Raw genomic sequence first — 17495 nt, 5'->3', positions numbered from 1 at the left:
GACCTCCTTCCACACTGTATCCCCACAAATGATGACCTCCTCTCAGACTCAGACCTCCTTCCACACTGTGTCCCCTCAGACTTTTGGCCTAGGCTCAGAAGCCTGGTTACAGCAGGAGGTTGGAGCTGCTCGTCCTCGGCTTTTGTGGTGGGATGCACTTGCTGTTTTATCCTCATCCTTAGAATAAAGCCAGGAGAGTTTCTGCCTATCAGGGGCCGGGGGTGTGAGGGGAGGGGGGCTGTTCCTGACCAATTCCAAGCTCAGCATCCTGACGTCAGCTCCTGGCCCTCTGCCCCCAGCTCCTTTCTATAGAGATGCTAATTGTATGCCTCATCCAGGACTGATACCCTCATCTTAATTCCAGCATCTGATCAGATTGAACCCCCCAATTCTCACATCCCCTTCACCCTGCAGCCCCCTCCCCCTCTCATCCTCTCCTCAGTATAAGCCCTCACACATCCCATTTCCTTCCTCCCTTTGTCTTTTCAATCCATGATTTTTTTGTCCTCAGCTGTGGGGGAGGGATAATATGAAGAAACAGCAATAAGAGAGTCTGGGAGGACACACCGGGGGCTCCGCCGTTATTACAGCCCAGGAGATCTTTTGCATTAATGGGACTGTGATACCCCCACCACCGCCACTCTGCTCTCCAGTCTCCATTCCTCAGCCACTGTCTTCAGGACCACAATGGCTGGAGGGTCTCTTCACCAGAATGCTCCTTATCCTCCTGCACAACAGCAGCAAACCCCACAGATGGAGACCGAGGCTTCAGATTCAAGAAAGAGACCCCTGGAGACTCCAACTGAGGCTTCCAGCACCAAGAGGTCCAACACAGCAGGTCAGTCCAGATATTAAGGGGATGGGGTCCTATATTCTGGGGGGGGCTGAGACAGCAGCTATGACCTTATGACATTGATCCTGGTATGCTTCATAGATACGGTGGTTTCTGCTCCAGGATCTGTCACCTCTTGCCATCATGCACGGATTTGTGTGGCCTTCTCCATGGCATCTCCATTCACTAACCCGTCTATTGTCTGTGGAGGTTAACTACTTGTGTCCTTGTCCACCTCAGCCATAACATTTCATGCTCTTACATAAGATGCGTGGATGTGAGGCTCCTCGGGCCGTTCTCCTCACTGTGATATCTGGAGATTGGGGGCTCAGGAGGCAAGCCTCCTGAGATCCACATTGTGTTTAAGACGACGATGGAGCCTTTTCGAGCCTCCATTTTTGTGAGCACAGAGAATCATATGGGATGAGACTGGCTCAGGCCTCTGAGAAGTACCAGTCCACACACAGGACTGTAATCTCCACAAATAGAACCGCCATATATCGCCTTGCCCATAGAACCCCCCAGCAGGCAGATATTGCACATCCAGTGATAAGACCAAGGGACGGGTGTAGCACAAAGTCCAAACCCCTACAATGGGCTTGTGAGAGGTGGACGGAGGGGTTTCTTGAATGAATAACTTATCACGAGGGTCACAAGAAGATGACGGGCAGAGGGCCCTCCACCACCCTTGTGTCACCATTATAGTATCGTCCTGCACAGTCTAGAGGAACATTTAGGTCCCTTTCACACGAGCGCGTTTTCTGCGCAGGTGCAATGCTTGACATGAACGCATAGCACCTGCGCTGAATCTGGACCCATTCATTTCAATGGGGCTGTGTACATGAGCGTTGTTTTTCACGTATCACTTGTGCGTTGCGTGAAAATCGCAGCAGGTTCTATATTCTGTGTTTTTCTCGCAACGCTGGCCCCATGGAAGTGAATGGGGCTGTGTGAAAAACGCAAGCATCCGCAAGCAAGTGCGGATGCGATTTTCATGGATGGTTGCTAATAGATGTTGTTAGTAAACAATCCGTTTTTTTCACGCGCGTGCAAAACACAATAAAACACATTGCATTCGCGCGGAAAAAACTGAACAACGCAATGCAATCGCAGACAAAACTCAATGAACATGCTTGAAGAATCGCGCGATTTTCCCAGAACGCACCCGCAACGCATCCGCACCTAATCCAGAAAAAAAACCTGGCTGCTTTCATCAAGCAGCAACAAGACCATTGTCCATGGATTGTGGCTGGTACTGCAGCAAAGCGCCATAGAAGTGGATGCAATGCCACACCTGTGGGCGTAGGTGGCGCTGTTTGTAGAAGAAAGAAGCCATGTTTTTCTGATTTTTGACAACCCCTTTAAGTTGTATTTTCACATAAGATAAAGGCGACAATCGACTGAAAATGTCAAAAATGTGACCTATCATACGGTCTAAAACACGTACACGGTATTATCGGTTAAGGCTACACGCGCCATTATCGGCTGACACTACACGCGCCATTATCGGCTGACACTACACGCGACATTATCGGCTGACACTACACGCGACATTATCGGCTGACACTACACGCGCCATTATCGGCTGACACTACAAGCGCCATTATCGGCTAAGGCTACACGCGCCATTATCGTCTGACACTACACACGTCATTATCGGCTGACACTACACACGTCATTATCGGCTGACACTACACACGTCATTATCGGCTGACACTACACACGTCATTATCGTCTGACACTACACACGTCATTATCGGCTGACACTACACACGTCATTATCGGCTGACACTACACACGTCATTATCGGCTGACACTACACACGTCATTATCGGCTGACACTACACACGTCATTATCGGCTGACACTACACACGTCATTATCGGCTGACACTACACACGTCATTATCGGCTGACACTACACACGTCATTATCGGCTGACACTACACACGTCATTATCGGCTGACACTACACACGTCATTATCGTCTGACACTACACACGTCATTATCGTCTGACACTACACACGTCATTATCGGCTGACACTACACGTCATTATCGGCTGACACTACACACGTCATTATCGTCTGACACTACACACGCCATTATCGGCTGACACTACACGCGCCATTATCGGCTGACACTACACGCGCCATTATCGGCTGACACTACACGCGCCATTATCGGCTGACACTACACACGTCATTATCGGCTGACACTACACACGTCATTATCGTCTGACACTACACACGTCATTATCGTCTGACACTTCACGCGTCATTATCGGCTGACACTACACACGTCATTATCGGCTGACACTACACACGTCATTATCGGCTGACACTACACACGTCATTATCGGCTGACACTACACACGTCATTATCGGCTGACACTACACACGTCATTATCGGCTGACACTACACGCGTCATTATCGGCTGACACTACACGCGACATTATCGGCTGACACTACACGCGACATTATCGGCTGACACTACAGGCGCCATTATCGGCTGACACTACACGCGCCATTATCGGCTAAGGCTACACGCGCCATTATCGGCTGACACTACACGCGACATTATCGGCTAAGGCTACACGCGACATTATCGGCTGACACTACACGCGACATTATCGTCTGACACTACACACGCCATTATCGGCTGACACTACACACGCCATTATCGGCTGACACTACACACGTCATTATCGTCTGACACTACACACGTCATTATCGGCTGACACTACACACGCCATTATCGGCTGACACTACACGCGCCATTATCGGCTGACACTACACGCGCCATTATCGGCTGACACTACACACGCCATTATCGGCTGACACTACACGCGCCATTATCGGCTGACACTACACGTCATTATCAGCTGAGGATACACACGTCATTATCGGCTGACACTACACGTCATTATCGGCTGACACTACACGCGACATTATCGTCTGACACTACACGCGCCATTATCGGCTGACACTACACACGACATTATCGTCTGACACTACACGCGCCGTTATCGGCTGACACTACACGCGCCGTTATCGGCTGACACTACACAAGTCATTATCGGCTGACACTACACGCGTCATTATCGGCTGACACTACACGCGTCATTATCGGCTGACACTACACGCGCCGTTATCGGCTGACACTACACAAGTCATTATCGGCTGACACTACACGCGCCATTATCGGCTGACACTACACGCGCCATTATCGGCTGACACTACACGCGCCATTATCGGCTGACACTACACACGCCATTATCGGCTGACACTACACGCGACATTATCGTCTGACACTACACGCGACATTATCGTCTGACACTACACGCGCCGTTATCGGCTGACACTACACACGCCGTTATCGGCTGACACTACACGCGCCGTTATCGGCTGACACTACACAAGTCATTATCGGCTGACACTACACGCGTCATTATCGGCTGACACTACACGCGTCATTATCGGCTGACACTACACGCGCCGTTATCGGCTGACACTACACAAGTCATTATCGGCTGACACTACACGCGTCATTATCGGCTGACACTACACGCGCCGTTGTCGGCTGACACTACACAAGTCATTATCGGCTGACACTACACGCGTCATTATCGGCTGACACTACACGCGCCGTTATCGGCTGACACTACACACGCCGTTATCGGCTGACACTACACGCCGTTATCGGCTGAGGATACACACGTCATTATCGGCTGACACTACACACGTCATTATCGGCTGACACTACACGTCATTATCGGCTGACACTACACACGTCATTATCGGCTGACACTACACACGCCATTATCGGCTGACACTACACGCGCCGTTATCGGCTGACACTACACAAGTCATTATCGGCTGACACTACACGCGTCATTATCGGCTGACACTACACGCGCCATTATCGGCTGACACTACACGCGCCATTATCGGCTGACACTACACGTCATTATCGGCTGACACTACACGCGTCATTATCGGCTGACACTACACACGCCATTATCGGCTGACACTACACACGTCATTATCGGCTGACACTACACGCGCCGTTATCGGCTGACACTGCACGCGCCGTTATCGGCTGACACTGCACACCGTTATCGGCTGAGGATACACACGTCATTATCGGCTGACACTACACACGTCATTATCGGCTGACACTACACGTCATTATCGGCTGACACTACACGTCATTATCGGCTGACACTACACGTCATTATCGGCTGACACTACACACGTCATTATCGGCTGACACTACACACGTCATTATCGGCTGACACTACACACGTCATTATCGGCTGACACTACACGCGTCATTATCGGCTGACACTACACGCGCCATTATCGGCTGACACTACACGCGTCATTATCGGCTGACACTACACGCGTCATTATCGGCTGACACTACACGCGTCATTATCGGCTGACACTACACACGCCATTATCGGCTGACACTACACACGTCATTATCGGCTGACACTACACGCGTCATTATCGGCTGACACTACACGCGTCATTATCGGCTGACACTACACTCGCCATTATCGGCTGACACTACACGCCGTTATCGGCTGAGGATACACACGTCATTATCGGCTGACACTACACACGTCATTATCGGCTGACACTACATGTCATTATCGGCTGACACTACACGCGCCATTATCGGCTGACACTACACGCGTCATTATCGGCTGACACTACACGCGTCATTATCGGCTGACACTACACGCGTCATTATCGGCTGACACTACACGCGCCGTTATCGGCTGACACTACACGCAACGTTATCGGCTGACACTACACACGCCGTTATCGGCTGACACTACACGCGCCATTATCGGCTGACACTACACGCGCCGTTATCGACTGACACTACACGCGCCATTATAGGCTGACACTACACGCGCCATTATCGGCTGACACTACACACGCCATTATCGGCTGACACTACACGCAACATTATCGGCTGACACTACACACGCCATTATCGGCTGACACTACACACGTCATTATCGGCTGACACTACACACGCCATTATCGGCTGACACTTCACGCGCCGTTATCGGCTGACACTACACAAGTCATTATCGGCTGACACTACACGCGCCATTATCGGCTGACACTACACGCGCCATTATCGGCTGACACTACACGCGTCATTATCGGCTGAGACTACACTCGCCATTATCGGCTGAGACTACACTCGTCATTATCGGCTGAGACTACACGCGTCATTATCGGCTGACACTACACACGCCATTATCGGCTGAGACTACACTCGCCATTATCAGCTGACACTACACGCGCCATTATCGGCTGAGGCTACACGCGCCATTATCGGCTGAGGCTACACTCGCCATTATCGGCTGAGGCTACACTCGCCATTATCGGCTGTGGCTACACTCGCCATTATCGGCTGAGGATACACTCGCCATTATCGGCTGACACTACACGCGTCGTTATCGGCTGACACTACACACGTCGTTATCGGCTGACACTACACGCGCCGTTATCGGCTGACACTACACGCGTCATTATCGGCTGACACTACACGCGTCATTATCGGCTGACACTACACGCGCCATTATTGGCTGACGCTACACTCGCCATTATCGGCTGAGGCTACACGCGTCATTATCGGCTAAGGATACACACGTCATTATCGGCTGACACTACACGCGCCATTATCGGCTGACACTACACGCGCCATTATCGGCTGACACTACACGCGACATTATCGGCTGACACTACACGCGTCATTATCGGCTGACACTACACGCGCCGTTATCGGCTGACACTACACGCGCCGTTATCGGCTGACACTACACACGACGTTATCGGCTGACACTACACACGTCATTATCGGCTGACACTTCACGCGCCATTATCGGCTGACACTACACGCGTCATTATCGGCTGACACTTCACGCGCCATTATCGGCTGACACTACACGCGTCATTATCGGCTGACACTACACGCGCCATTATTGGCTGACGCTACACTCGCCATTATCGGCTGAGGCTGCACGCGTCATTATCGGCTAAGGATACACACGTCATTATCGGCTGACACTACACGCGCCATTATCGGCTGACACTACACGCGTCATTATCGGCTGACACTTCACGCGCCATTATCGGCTGACACTACACGCGTCATTATCGGCTGACACTACACGCGACATTATCGGCTGACACTACACGCGCCATTATTGGCTGACGCTACACTCGCCATTATCGGCTGAGGCTACACGCGTCATTATCGGCTAAGGATACACACGCCATTATCGGCTGACACTACACGCGCCATTATCGGCTGACACTACACGCGCCCTTATCGGCTGACACTACACGCGACATTATCGGCTGACACTACACGCGTCATTATCGGCTGACACTACACGCGCCGTTATCGGCTGACACTACACGTCATTATCGGCTGACACTACACGCGACATTATCGGCTGACACTACACACGTCGTTATCGGCTGACACTTCAAGCGCCTTTATCGGCTGACACTACACAAGTCATTATCGGCTGACACTACACGCGCCGTTATCGGCTGACACTACACACGTCGTTATCGGCTGACACTTCACGCGCCGTTATCGGCTGACACTACACAAGTCATTATCGGCTGACACTACACGCGCCATTATCGGCTGACACTACACGCGCCATTATCGGCTGACACTACACGCGCCATTATCGGCTGACACTACACGCGCCATTATCGGCTGACACTACACACGTCATTATCGGCTGACACTACACGCGCCATTATCGGCTGACACTACACGCGCCATTATCGGCTGACACTACACGCCATTATCGGCTGACACTACACACGTCATTATCGGCTGACACTACACGCGCCATTATCGGCTGACACTACACACGCCATTATCGGCTGACACTACACACGCCATTATCGGCTGACACTACACGCGTCATTATCGGCTGACACTACACACGTCATTATCGGCTGACACTACACTCGCCATTATCGGCTGAGGCTACACGCGCCATTATCGGCTGAGGCTACACTCGCCATTATCGGCTGACACTACACACGTCGTTATCGGCTGACACTACACACGTCGTTATCGGCTGACACTACACGCGCCATTATCGGCTGACACTACACGCGCCGTTATCGGCTGACACTACACGCGCCGTTATCGGCTGACACTACACGCGCCGTTATCGGCTGACACTACACACGTCTTTATCGGCTGACACTTCACGCGCCATTATCGGCTGACACTACACGCGTCATTTTCTGCTGACACTTCACGCGCCATTATCGGCTGACACTACACGCGTCATTATCGGCTGACACTACACACGTCATTATCGGCTGACACTTCACGCGCCATTATCGGCTGACACTACACGCGCCATTATCGGCTGACACTACACGCGCCATTATCGGCTGACACTACACGCGACATTATCGGCTGACACTACACGCGACATTATCAGCGGAGGATACACACGTCATTATCAGCGGAGGATACACACGTCATTATCAGCGGAGGATACACACGTCATTATCGGATGCCTTTACACGTGTCATTATCGGCTGACACTACACGCGTCATTATCGGCTGACACTACACGCGTCATTATCGGCTGAACCTACAGGAGGAGTAATGGCCGTCGAAGAATACTAGAAGATTAATGGTAAGGGGTTTTACAGGGCTATGTCTACCCACAATATACACTTCACCTATAGCTTCCTCCAGGGAATACCCACTATATAGACTTCACTTATAGCTTCCTCTATACTACTCCGCACAGCAGAGCTGACAGAACCTCTATACCACACCGCACAGCAGAGCTGACAGAACCTCTACACCGCACAGCAGAGCTGACAGAACCTCTATACCGCACAGCAGAGCTGACAGAACCTCTATACCACACAGCAGAGCTGACAGAACCTCTACACCGCACAGCAGAGCTGACAGAACCTCTATACCACACCGCACAGCAGAGCTGACAGAACCTCTATACCGCACAGCAGAGCTGACAGAACCTCTATACCGCACAGCAGAGCTGACAGAACCTCTATACCACACCGCACAGCAGAGCTGACAGAACCTCTACACCGCACAGCAGAGCTGACAGAACCTCTACACCGCACAGCAGAGCTGACAGAACCTCTACTCCGCACAGCAGAGCTGACAGAACCTCTATACCGCACAGAAGAGCTGACAGAACCTCTAGACCGCACAGCAGAGCTGACAGAACCTCTACTCCGCACAGCAGAGCTGACAGAACCTCTAGACCGCACAGCAGAGCTGACAGAACCTCTAGACCGCACAGCAGAGCTGACAGAACCTCTATACCGCACAGCAGAGCTGACTAAACCATCCACCTGACAGGTACCGATCTCCATGGGCTTTGCTGCTGTATTCAGATGAAGGCCACGGACCTTCAGTTGCAGAACATTCTGCGTCACAATCTGCAGTGAAGACGCCCTCAGATTCTTTAGGTTTGCAGGACTTTTCGAGTCCAGCGTTGAAGACTCAGGTCCAATGTGACATAGATTTGTGTTTTTCAGGAGATGATGGCGATTTGTTCCTGAAGGTTCTCATACCAAGTTATGCCGCTGGTTCCATCATTGGTAAAGGCGGCCAAACAATTGTCCAGCTGCAGCGAGAGACGGGGGCGACCATCAAGCTGTCCAAGTCTAAAGACTTCTACCCAGGTGAGTGTCTGCGCCATGGACATGGCAGGTCTGTTGGAAGTTATGGTGCATCATGGAAGGTTCCGGCAGGAAGTACACAATGGTACAGAATAAGGGGAAACCGAGAGCTAAGTCCAAGAGCTGACAATCTAGAGGAGTGTACCAGGAAGCAGTCTGTGAGATACGGGGTGGCATGTCCAAGAGCCAGAGCCCTATGGGGATAGGTTGTTTATGAGGTAGACCTCCTATGGTGATAGGCTGTCTATGAGGTAGAGCTCCTATGGGGATAGGCTGTCTATGAGGTAGAGCTCCTATGGTGATAGGTTGTCGATGAGGTAGAGCTCCTATGGGGATAGGCTGTCTATGAGGTAGAGCTCCTATAGGGATAGGCTGTCTATGAAGTAGAGCTACTATGAGGATAGGCTGTCTATGAGGTAGAGCTCCTATGGGGATAGGCTGTCTATGAGGTAGAGCTCCTATGGTGATAGGCTGTCTATGAGGTAGAGCTCCTATGGTGATAGGCTGTCTATGAGGTAGAGCTCCTATGGGGATAGGCTGTCTATGAGGTAGAGCTCCTATGGTGATAGGCTGTCTATGAGGTAGAGCTCCTATGGGGATAGGCTGTCTATGAGGTAGAGCTCATTTGGGGATAGGCTGTCTATGAGGTAGACCTCCTATGGGGATAGGCTGTCTATGAGGTAGACCTCCTATGGGGATAGGCTGTCTATGAGGTAGAGCTCCTATGGGGATAGGCTGTCTATGAGGTAGAGCTCCTATGGTGATAGGCTGTCTATGAGGTAGAGCTCCTATGGGGATAGGCTGTCTATGAGGTAGAGCTCATATGAGGATAGGCTGTCTATGAGGTAGAGCTCCTATGGTGATAGGCTGTCTATGAGGTAGAGCTCCTATGGTGATAGGCTGTCTATGAGGTAGAGCTCCTATGGGGATAGGCTGTCTATGAGGTAGAGCTCCTATGGTGATAGGCTGTCTATGAGGTAGAGCTCCTATGGTGATAGGCTGTCTATGAGGTAGACCTCCTATGGGGATAGGCTGTCTATGAGGTAGAGCTCCTATGGGGATAGGCTGTCTATGAGGTAGAGCTCCTATGGTGATAGGCTGTCTATGAGGTAGAGCTCCTATGGGGATAGGCTGTCTATGAGGTAGAGCTCCTATGGTGATAGGCTGTCTATGAGGTAGAGCTCCTATGGGGATAGGCTGTCTATGAGGTAGAGCTCATTTGGGGATAGGCTGTCTATGAGGTAGACCTCCTATGGGGATAGGCTGTCTATGAGGTAGACCTCCTATGGGGATAGGCTGTCTATGAGGTAGAGCTCCTATGGGGATAGGCTGTCTATGAGGTAGAGCTCCTATGGTGATAGGCTGTCTATGAGGTAGAGCTCCTATGGGGATAGGCTGTCTATGAGGTAGAGCTCATATGAGGATAGGCTGTCTATGAGGTAGAGCTCCTATGGTGATAGGCTGTCTATGAGGTAGACCTCCTATGGGGATAGGCTGTCTATGAGGTAGACCTCCTATGGTGATAGGCTGTCTATGAGGTAGAGCTCCTATGGTGATAGGCTGTCTATGAGGTAGAGCTCCTATGGGGATAGGCTGTCTATGAGGTAGAGCTCCTATGGTGATAGGCTGTCTATGAGGTAGAGCTCCTATGGTGATAGGCTGTCTATGAGGTAGACCTCCTATGGGGATAGGCTGTCTATGAGGTAGACCTCCTATGGTGATAGGCTGTCTATGAGGTAGAGCTCCTATGGGGATAGGCTGTCTATGAGGTAGAGCTCCTATGGTGATAGGCTGTCTATGAGGTAGAGCTCCTATGGTGATAGGCTGTCTATGAGGTAGACCTCCTATGGGGATAGGCTGTCTATGAGGTAGAGCTCCTATGGTGATAGGCTGTCTATGAGGTAGACCTCCTATGGGGATAGGCTGTCTATGAGGTAGAGCTCCTATGGGGATAGGCTGTCTATGAGGTAGAGCTCCTATGGTGATAGGCTGTCTATGAGGTAGAGCTCCTATGGGGATAGGCTGTCTATGAGGTAGAGCTCATATGAGGATAGGCTGTCTATGAGGTAGAGCTCCTATGGTGATAGGCTGTCTATGAGGTAGAGCTCCTATGGGGATAGGCTGTCTATGAGGTAGAGCTCCTATGGGGATAGGCTGTCTATGAAGTAGAGCTCCTATGGGGATAGGCTGTCTATGAGGTACAGCTCCTATGGGGATAGGCTGTCTATGAGGTAGAGCTCCTATGAGGATAGGCTGTCTATGAGGTAGAGCTCCTATGGTGATAGGCTGTCTATGAGGTAGACCTCCTATGGGGATAGGCTGTCTATGAGGTAGAGCTCCTATGGTGATAGGCTGTCTATGAAGTAGAGCTCCTATGGGGATAGGCTGTCTATGAGGTAGAGCTCCTATGGGGATAGGCTGTCTATGAAGTAGAGCTCCTATGGGGATAGGCTGTCTATGAGGTACAGCTCCTATGGGGATAGGCTGTCTATGAGGTAGAGCTCCTATGAGGATAGGCTGTCTATGAGGTAGAGCTACTATGGTGATAGGCTGTCTATGAGGTAGACCTCCTATGGGGATAGGCTGTCTATGAGGTAGAGCTCATATGGGGATAGGCTGTCTATGAGGTAGACCTCCTATGGGGATAGGCTGTCTATGAGGTAGACCTCCTATGAGGATAGGCTGTCTATGAGGTAGAGCTCCTATGGGGATAGGCTGTCTATGAAGTAGAGCTCCTATGGGGATAGGCTGTCTATGAGGTAGAGCTCCTATGGGGATAGGCTGTCTATGAAGTAGAGCTCCTATGGGGATAGGCTGTCTATGAGGTACAGCTCCTATGGGGATAGGCTGTCTATGAGGTAGAGCTCCTATGAGGATAGGCTGTCTATGAGGTAGAGCTACTATGGTGATAGGCTGTCTATGAGGTAGACCTCCTATGGGGATAGGCTGTCTATGAGGTAGAGCTCATATGGGGATAGGCTGTCTATGAGGTAGACCTCCTATGGGGATAGGCTGTCTATGAGGTAGAGCTCCTATGGTGATAGGCTGTCTATGAGGTAGAGCTCCTATGGGGATAGGCTGTCTATGAGGTAGACCTCCTATGGGGATAGGCTGTCTATGAGGTAGAGCTCCTATGGGGATAGGCTGTCTATGAGGTAGAGCTCCTATGGTGATAGGCTGTCTATGAGGTAGAGCTCCTATGGGGATAGGCTGTCTATGAGGTAGAGCTCCTATGGTGATAGGCTGTCTATGAGGTAGACCTCCTATGGGGATAGGCTGTCTATGAGGTAGACCTCCTATGGGGATAGGCTGTCTATGAGGTAGACCTCCTATGGTGATAGGCTGTCTATGAGGTAGAGCTCCTATGGTGATAGGCTGTCTATGAGGTAGAGCTCCTATGGGGATAGGCTGTCTATGAGGTAGAGCTCCTATGGTGATAGGCTGTCTATGAGGTAGAGCTCCTATGGTGATAGGCTGTCTATGAGGTAGAGCTCCTATGGTGATAGGCTGTCTATGAGGTAGAGCTCCTATGGTGATAGGCTGTCTATGAGGTAGACCTCCTATGGGGATAGGCTGTCTATGAGGTAGAGCTCCTATGGTGATAGGCTGTCTATGAGGTAGAGCTCCTATGAGGATAGGCTGTCTATGAGGTAGAGCTCCTATGAGGATAGGCTGTCTATGAGGTAGAGCTCCTATGGGGATAGGCTGTCTATGAGGTAGAGCTCCTATGGGGATAGGCTGTCTATGAGGTAGAGCTCCTATGGGGATAGGCTGTCTATGAAGTAGAGCTCCTATGGGGATAGGCTGTCTATGAGGTAGAGCTCCTATGGGGATAGGCTGTCTATGAAGTAGAGCTCCTATGGGGATAGGCTGTCTATGAGGTACAGCTCCTATGGGGATAGGCTGTCTATGAGGTAGAGCTCCTATGAGGATAGGCTGTCTATGAGGTAGAGCTCCTATGGTGATAGGCTGTCTATGAGGTAGACCTCCTATGGGGATAGGCTGTCTATGAGGTAGAGCTCCTATGAGGATAGGCTGTCTATGAGGTAGAGCTCCTATGGGGATAGGCTGTCTATGCAGTAGAGCTCCTATGGGGATAGGCTGTCTATGAGGTAGAGCTCCTATGGGGATAGGCTGTCTATGAAGCAGAGCTCCTATGGGGATAGGCTGTCTATGAGGTACAGCTCCTATGGGGATAGGCTGTCTATGAGGTAGAGCTCCTATGAGGATAGGCTGTCTATGAGGTAGAGCTACTATGGTGATAGGCTGTCTATGAGGTAGACCTCCTATGGGGATAGGCTGTCTATGAGGTAGAGCTCATATGGGGATAGGCTGTCTATGAGGTAGACCTCCTATGGGGATAGGCTGTCTATGAGGTAGAGCTCCTATGGTGATAGGCTGTCTATGAGGTAGAGCTCCTATGGGGATAGGCTGTCTATGAGGTAGACCTCCTATGGGGATAGGCTGTTTATGAGGTAGAGCTCCTATGGTGATAGGCTGTCTATGAGGTAGACCTCCTATGGGGATAGGCTGTCTATGAGGTACAGCTCCTATGAGGATAGGCTGTCTATGAGGTAGACCTCCTATGAGGATAGGCTGTCTATGAGGTAGAGCTCCTATGGGGATAGGCTGTCTATGAGGTAGACCTCCTATGGGGATAGGCTGTTTATGAGGTACAGCTCCTATGGGGATAGGCTGTCTATGAGGTAGAGCTCCTATGGTGATAGGCTGTCTATGAGGTAGACCTCCTATGGGGATAGGCTGTCTATGAGGTAGACCTCCTATGGGGATAGGCTGTCTATGAGGTAGAGCTCCTATGAGGATAGGCTGTCTATGAGCTAGAGCCAGACATACAGTCCACCAGCCCTCAGGCTGTAACAAGGGCACTACCTTCGGAGGGGGTTGTGGTCTAGCAGTTCTCCCGACTCGGACCTTTCAACTAGGGTTGCCACCTTTCCTTAAAGCCAAACCCGAACAGAAGGGATGGAGGGAGGGCATGTCCAGGGGCGCAGCTAGAACTGACTGGGCCCCACAGCAAATTTTTGTACAGGGCCCCTCCCCAACTTAATGGACTCCACACTCACCACATACATGGACGCACTCGCACATACACATACATGGACGCACTCATACACACACTCACCACATACATGGACGCACTCACCACATACATGGACGCACTCATACACACACTCACCACATACATGGACGCACTCATACACACACTCACCACATACATGGACGCACTCTCCACATACATGGACGCACTCATACACATACTCTCCACATACATGGACGCACTCATACATACATGGACGCACTCATACACATACATGGACGCACTCACACATACATGGACGCAGTCATACACACACACACACACTCACACATACATGGACGCACTCATACACACACTCTCCACATACATGGACGCACATACACATACATGGACGCACTCATACACACACTCTCCACATACATGGACGCACTCACACATACATGGACGCAGTCATACACACACTCTCCACATACATGGACGCACTCACACACACACACTCACACATACATGGACGCACTCACACATACATGGACGCACTCACCACATACATGGACGCACTCACCACATACATGGACGCACTCATACACACACTCACACATACAGTACAGACCAAAAGTTTGGACACACCTTCTCATTCAAAGAGTTTTCTTTATTTTCATGACTATGAAGGCATCAAAACTATGAATTAACACATGTGGAATTATATACATAACAAACAAGTGTGAAACAACTGAAAATATGTCATATTCTAGGTTCTTCAAAGTAGCCACCTTTTGCTTTGATTACTGCTTTGCACACTCTTGGCATTCTCTTGATGAGCTTCAAGAGGTAGTCCCCTGAAATGGTTTTCCAACAGTCTTGAAGGAGTTCCCAGAGATGCTTAGCACTTGTTGGCCCTTTTGCCTTCACTCTGCGGTCCAGCTCACCCCAAACCATCTCGATTGGGTTCAGGTCCGGTGACTGTGGAGGCCAGGTCATCTGGCGCAGCACCCCATCACTCTCCTTCATGGTCAAATAGCCCTTACTTTCAAAGTTTTCCCAATTTTTCGGCTGACTGACTGACCTTCATTTCTTAAAGTAATGATGGCCACTCGTTTTTCTTTACTTAGCTGCTTTTTTCTTGCCATAATACAAATTCTAACAGTCTATTCAGTAGGACTATCAGCTGTGTATCCACCTGACTTCTCCTCAACGCAACTGATGGTCCCAACCCCATTTATAAGGCAAGAAATCCCACTTATTAAACCTGACAGGGCACACCTGTGAAGTGAAGACCATCTCAGGGGACTACCTCTTGGAGCTCATCAAGAGAATGCCAAGAGTGTGCAAAGCAGTAATCAAAGCAAAAGGTGGCTACTTTGAAGAACCTAGAATATGACATATTTTCAGTTGTTTCACACTTGTTTGTTATGTATATAATTCCACATGTGTTAATTCATAGTTTTGATGCCTTCATAGTCATGAAAAGAAAGAAAACTCTTTGAATGAGAAGGTGTGTCCAAACTGCAGGGTCTGTACTTTACATGGACGCACTCATACACACACTCACCACATACATGGACGCACTCATACATACATGGACGCAGTCATACACACAGTCACCACATACATGGACGCACTCACACACACACTCACCACATACATGGACGCACTCATACATACATGGACGCAGTCATACACACAGTCACCACATACATGGACGCACTCACACACACACTCACCACATACATGGACGCACTCATACATACATGGACGCAGTCATACACACACTCTCCACATACATGGACGCACTCATACACACAGTCACCACATACATGGACGCACTCATACACACACTCTCCACATACATGGACGCACTCACACATACATGGACGCAGTCATACACACACTCACCACATACATGGACGCAGTCATACACATACTCTCCACATACATGGACGCACTCATACACACACTCACCACATACATGGACGCAGTCATACACACACTCACCACATACATGGACGCACTCATACATACATGGACGCACTCATACATACATGGACGCACTCATACACACACTCACACATACATGGACGCAGTCATACACACACTCACCACATACATGGACGCACTCATACATACATGGACGCACTCATACACACACTCACACATACATGGACGCAGTCATACACGCACTCTCCACATACATGGACGCAGTCATACATGAGCTCAGTGGCGTAGAGTTTTATGGGCCCCAGTGCAAACTTTGGAATGCCCCTCCCCCCTATTTTTACAAAGAGGAGTCAGATTTTCTTTACACTAAGGGCTCTTTCACACAAGTGGAGCCGTGCGGGTCGTCCGCTGCGTGAGAGCCAAGCCGCGCTCCGGACAGCAGAGACTCCGCGCCTCTCTGTGATCAGTGAGATAAAGCTGTCGCTGTGACTTTGTAGTAGAAAGATGACAGAGAGGCGCGGAGCGTTATCAGTCATGTGGGGCTTGGCTCTCACGCAGCGGACGACCCGCACAGGATCCGGTCTTGTTAAAGAGCCCTGAGCCCAATGCATGGCTACACTCACCCAGTCCTAATAAAATCTGGTCCTACCTCATCCCGGGTGTCACTGGTGTCGGCGTGATGTCCGCTGGATCCGGAACAAGGTCCCTGCGGTGAGAGAGAAAGAGAAATCACATAAGGAAGGGATGGTGACTGCCCCTGTGAAATCACCAGCAGGGGGCGCTGTGCTGGCCTGGTAGACTGAGCCATGCCAATGTATGGCAGGGTAATCTAGTGCTACCATACAGTACTAATGCCCACATTGTGCCCCCTCACAGTAGTTATGCCCAGATATGTGCCCCTCACAGTAGTTATACCCAGATATGTGCCCCTCACAGT

The 17495-nt window shown here is 50.4% G+C and overlaps 1 protein-coding gene across 1 annotated transcript in view; it reads left to right on the top strand.

Annotated features, from left to right (window-relative positions):
• The first annotated feature begins 538 nt into the window (after nucleotides 1–538).
• Nucleotides 539–17495, top strand: part of LOC120982979 (RNA-binding protein Nova-2-like) — a 50648-nt gene continuing 33691 nt past the window's right edge. The window contains exons 1-2 of the mRNA XM_040413083.1: nucleotides 539–838; nucleotides 9421–9567. Coding sequence (XP_040269017.1) covers nucleotides 688–838; nucleotides 9421–9567 — 298 coding nt within the window. The 5' untranslated portion in view covers nucleotides 539–687. The remainder of the gene's footprint in view (nucleotides 839–9420; nucleotides 9568–17495) is intronic.

The sequence above is a fragment of the Bufo bufo genome (assembly GCF_905171765.1).
Source record: "Bufo bufo chromosome 8 unlocalized genomic scaffold, aBufBuf1.1 SUPER_8_unloc_1, whole genome shotgun sequence".
Lineage (NCBI taxonomy): Eukaryota > Metazoa > Chordata > Amphibia > Anura > Bufonidae > Bufo > Bufo bufo.
This window is presented reverse-complemented; position numbering and strand designations above follow the sequence as displayed.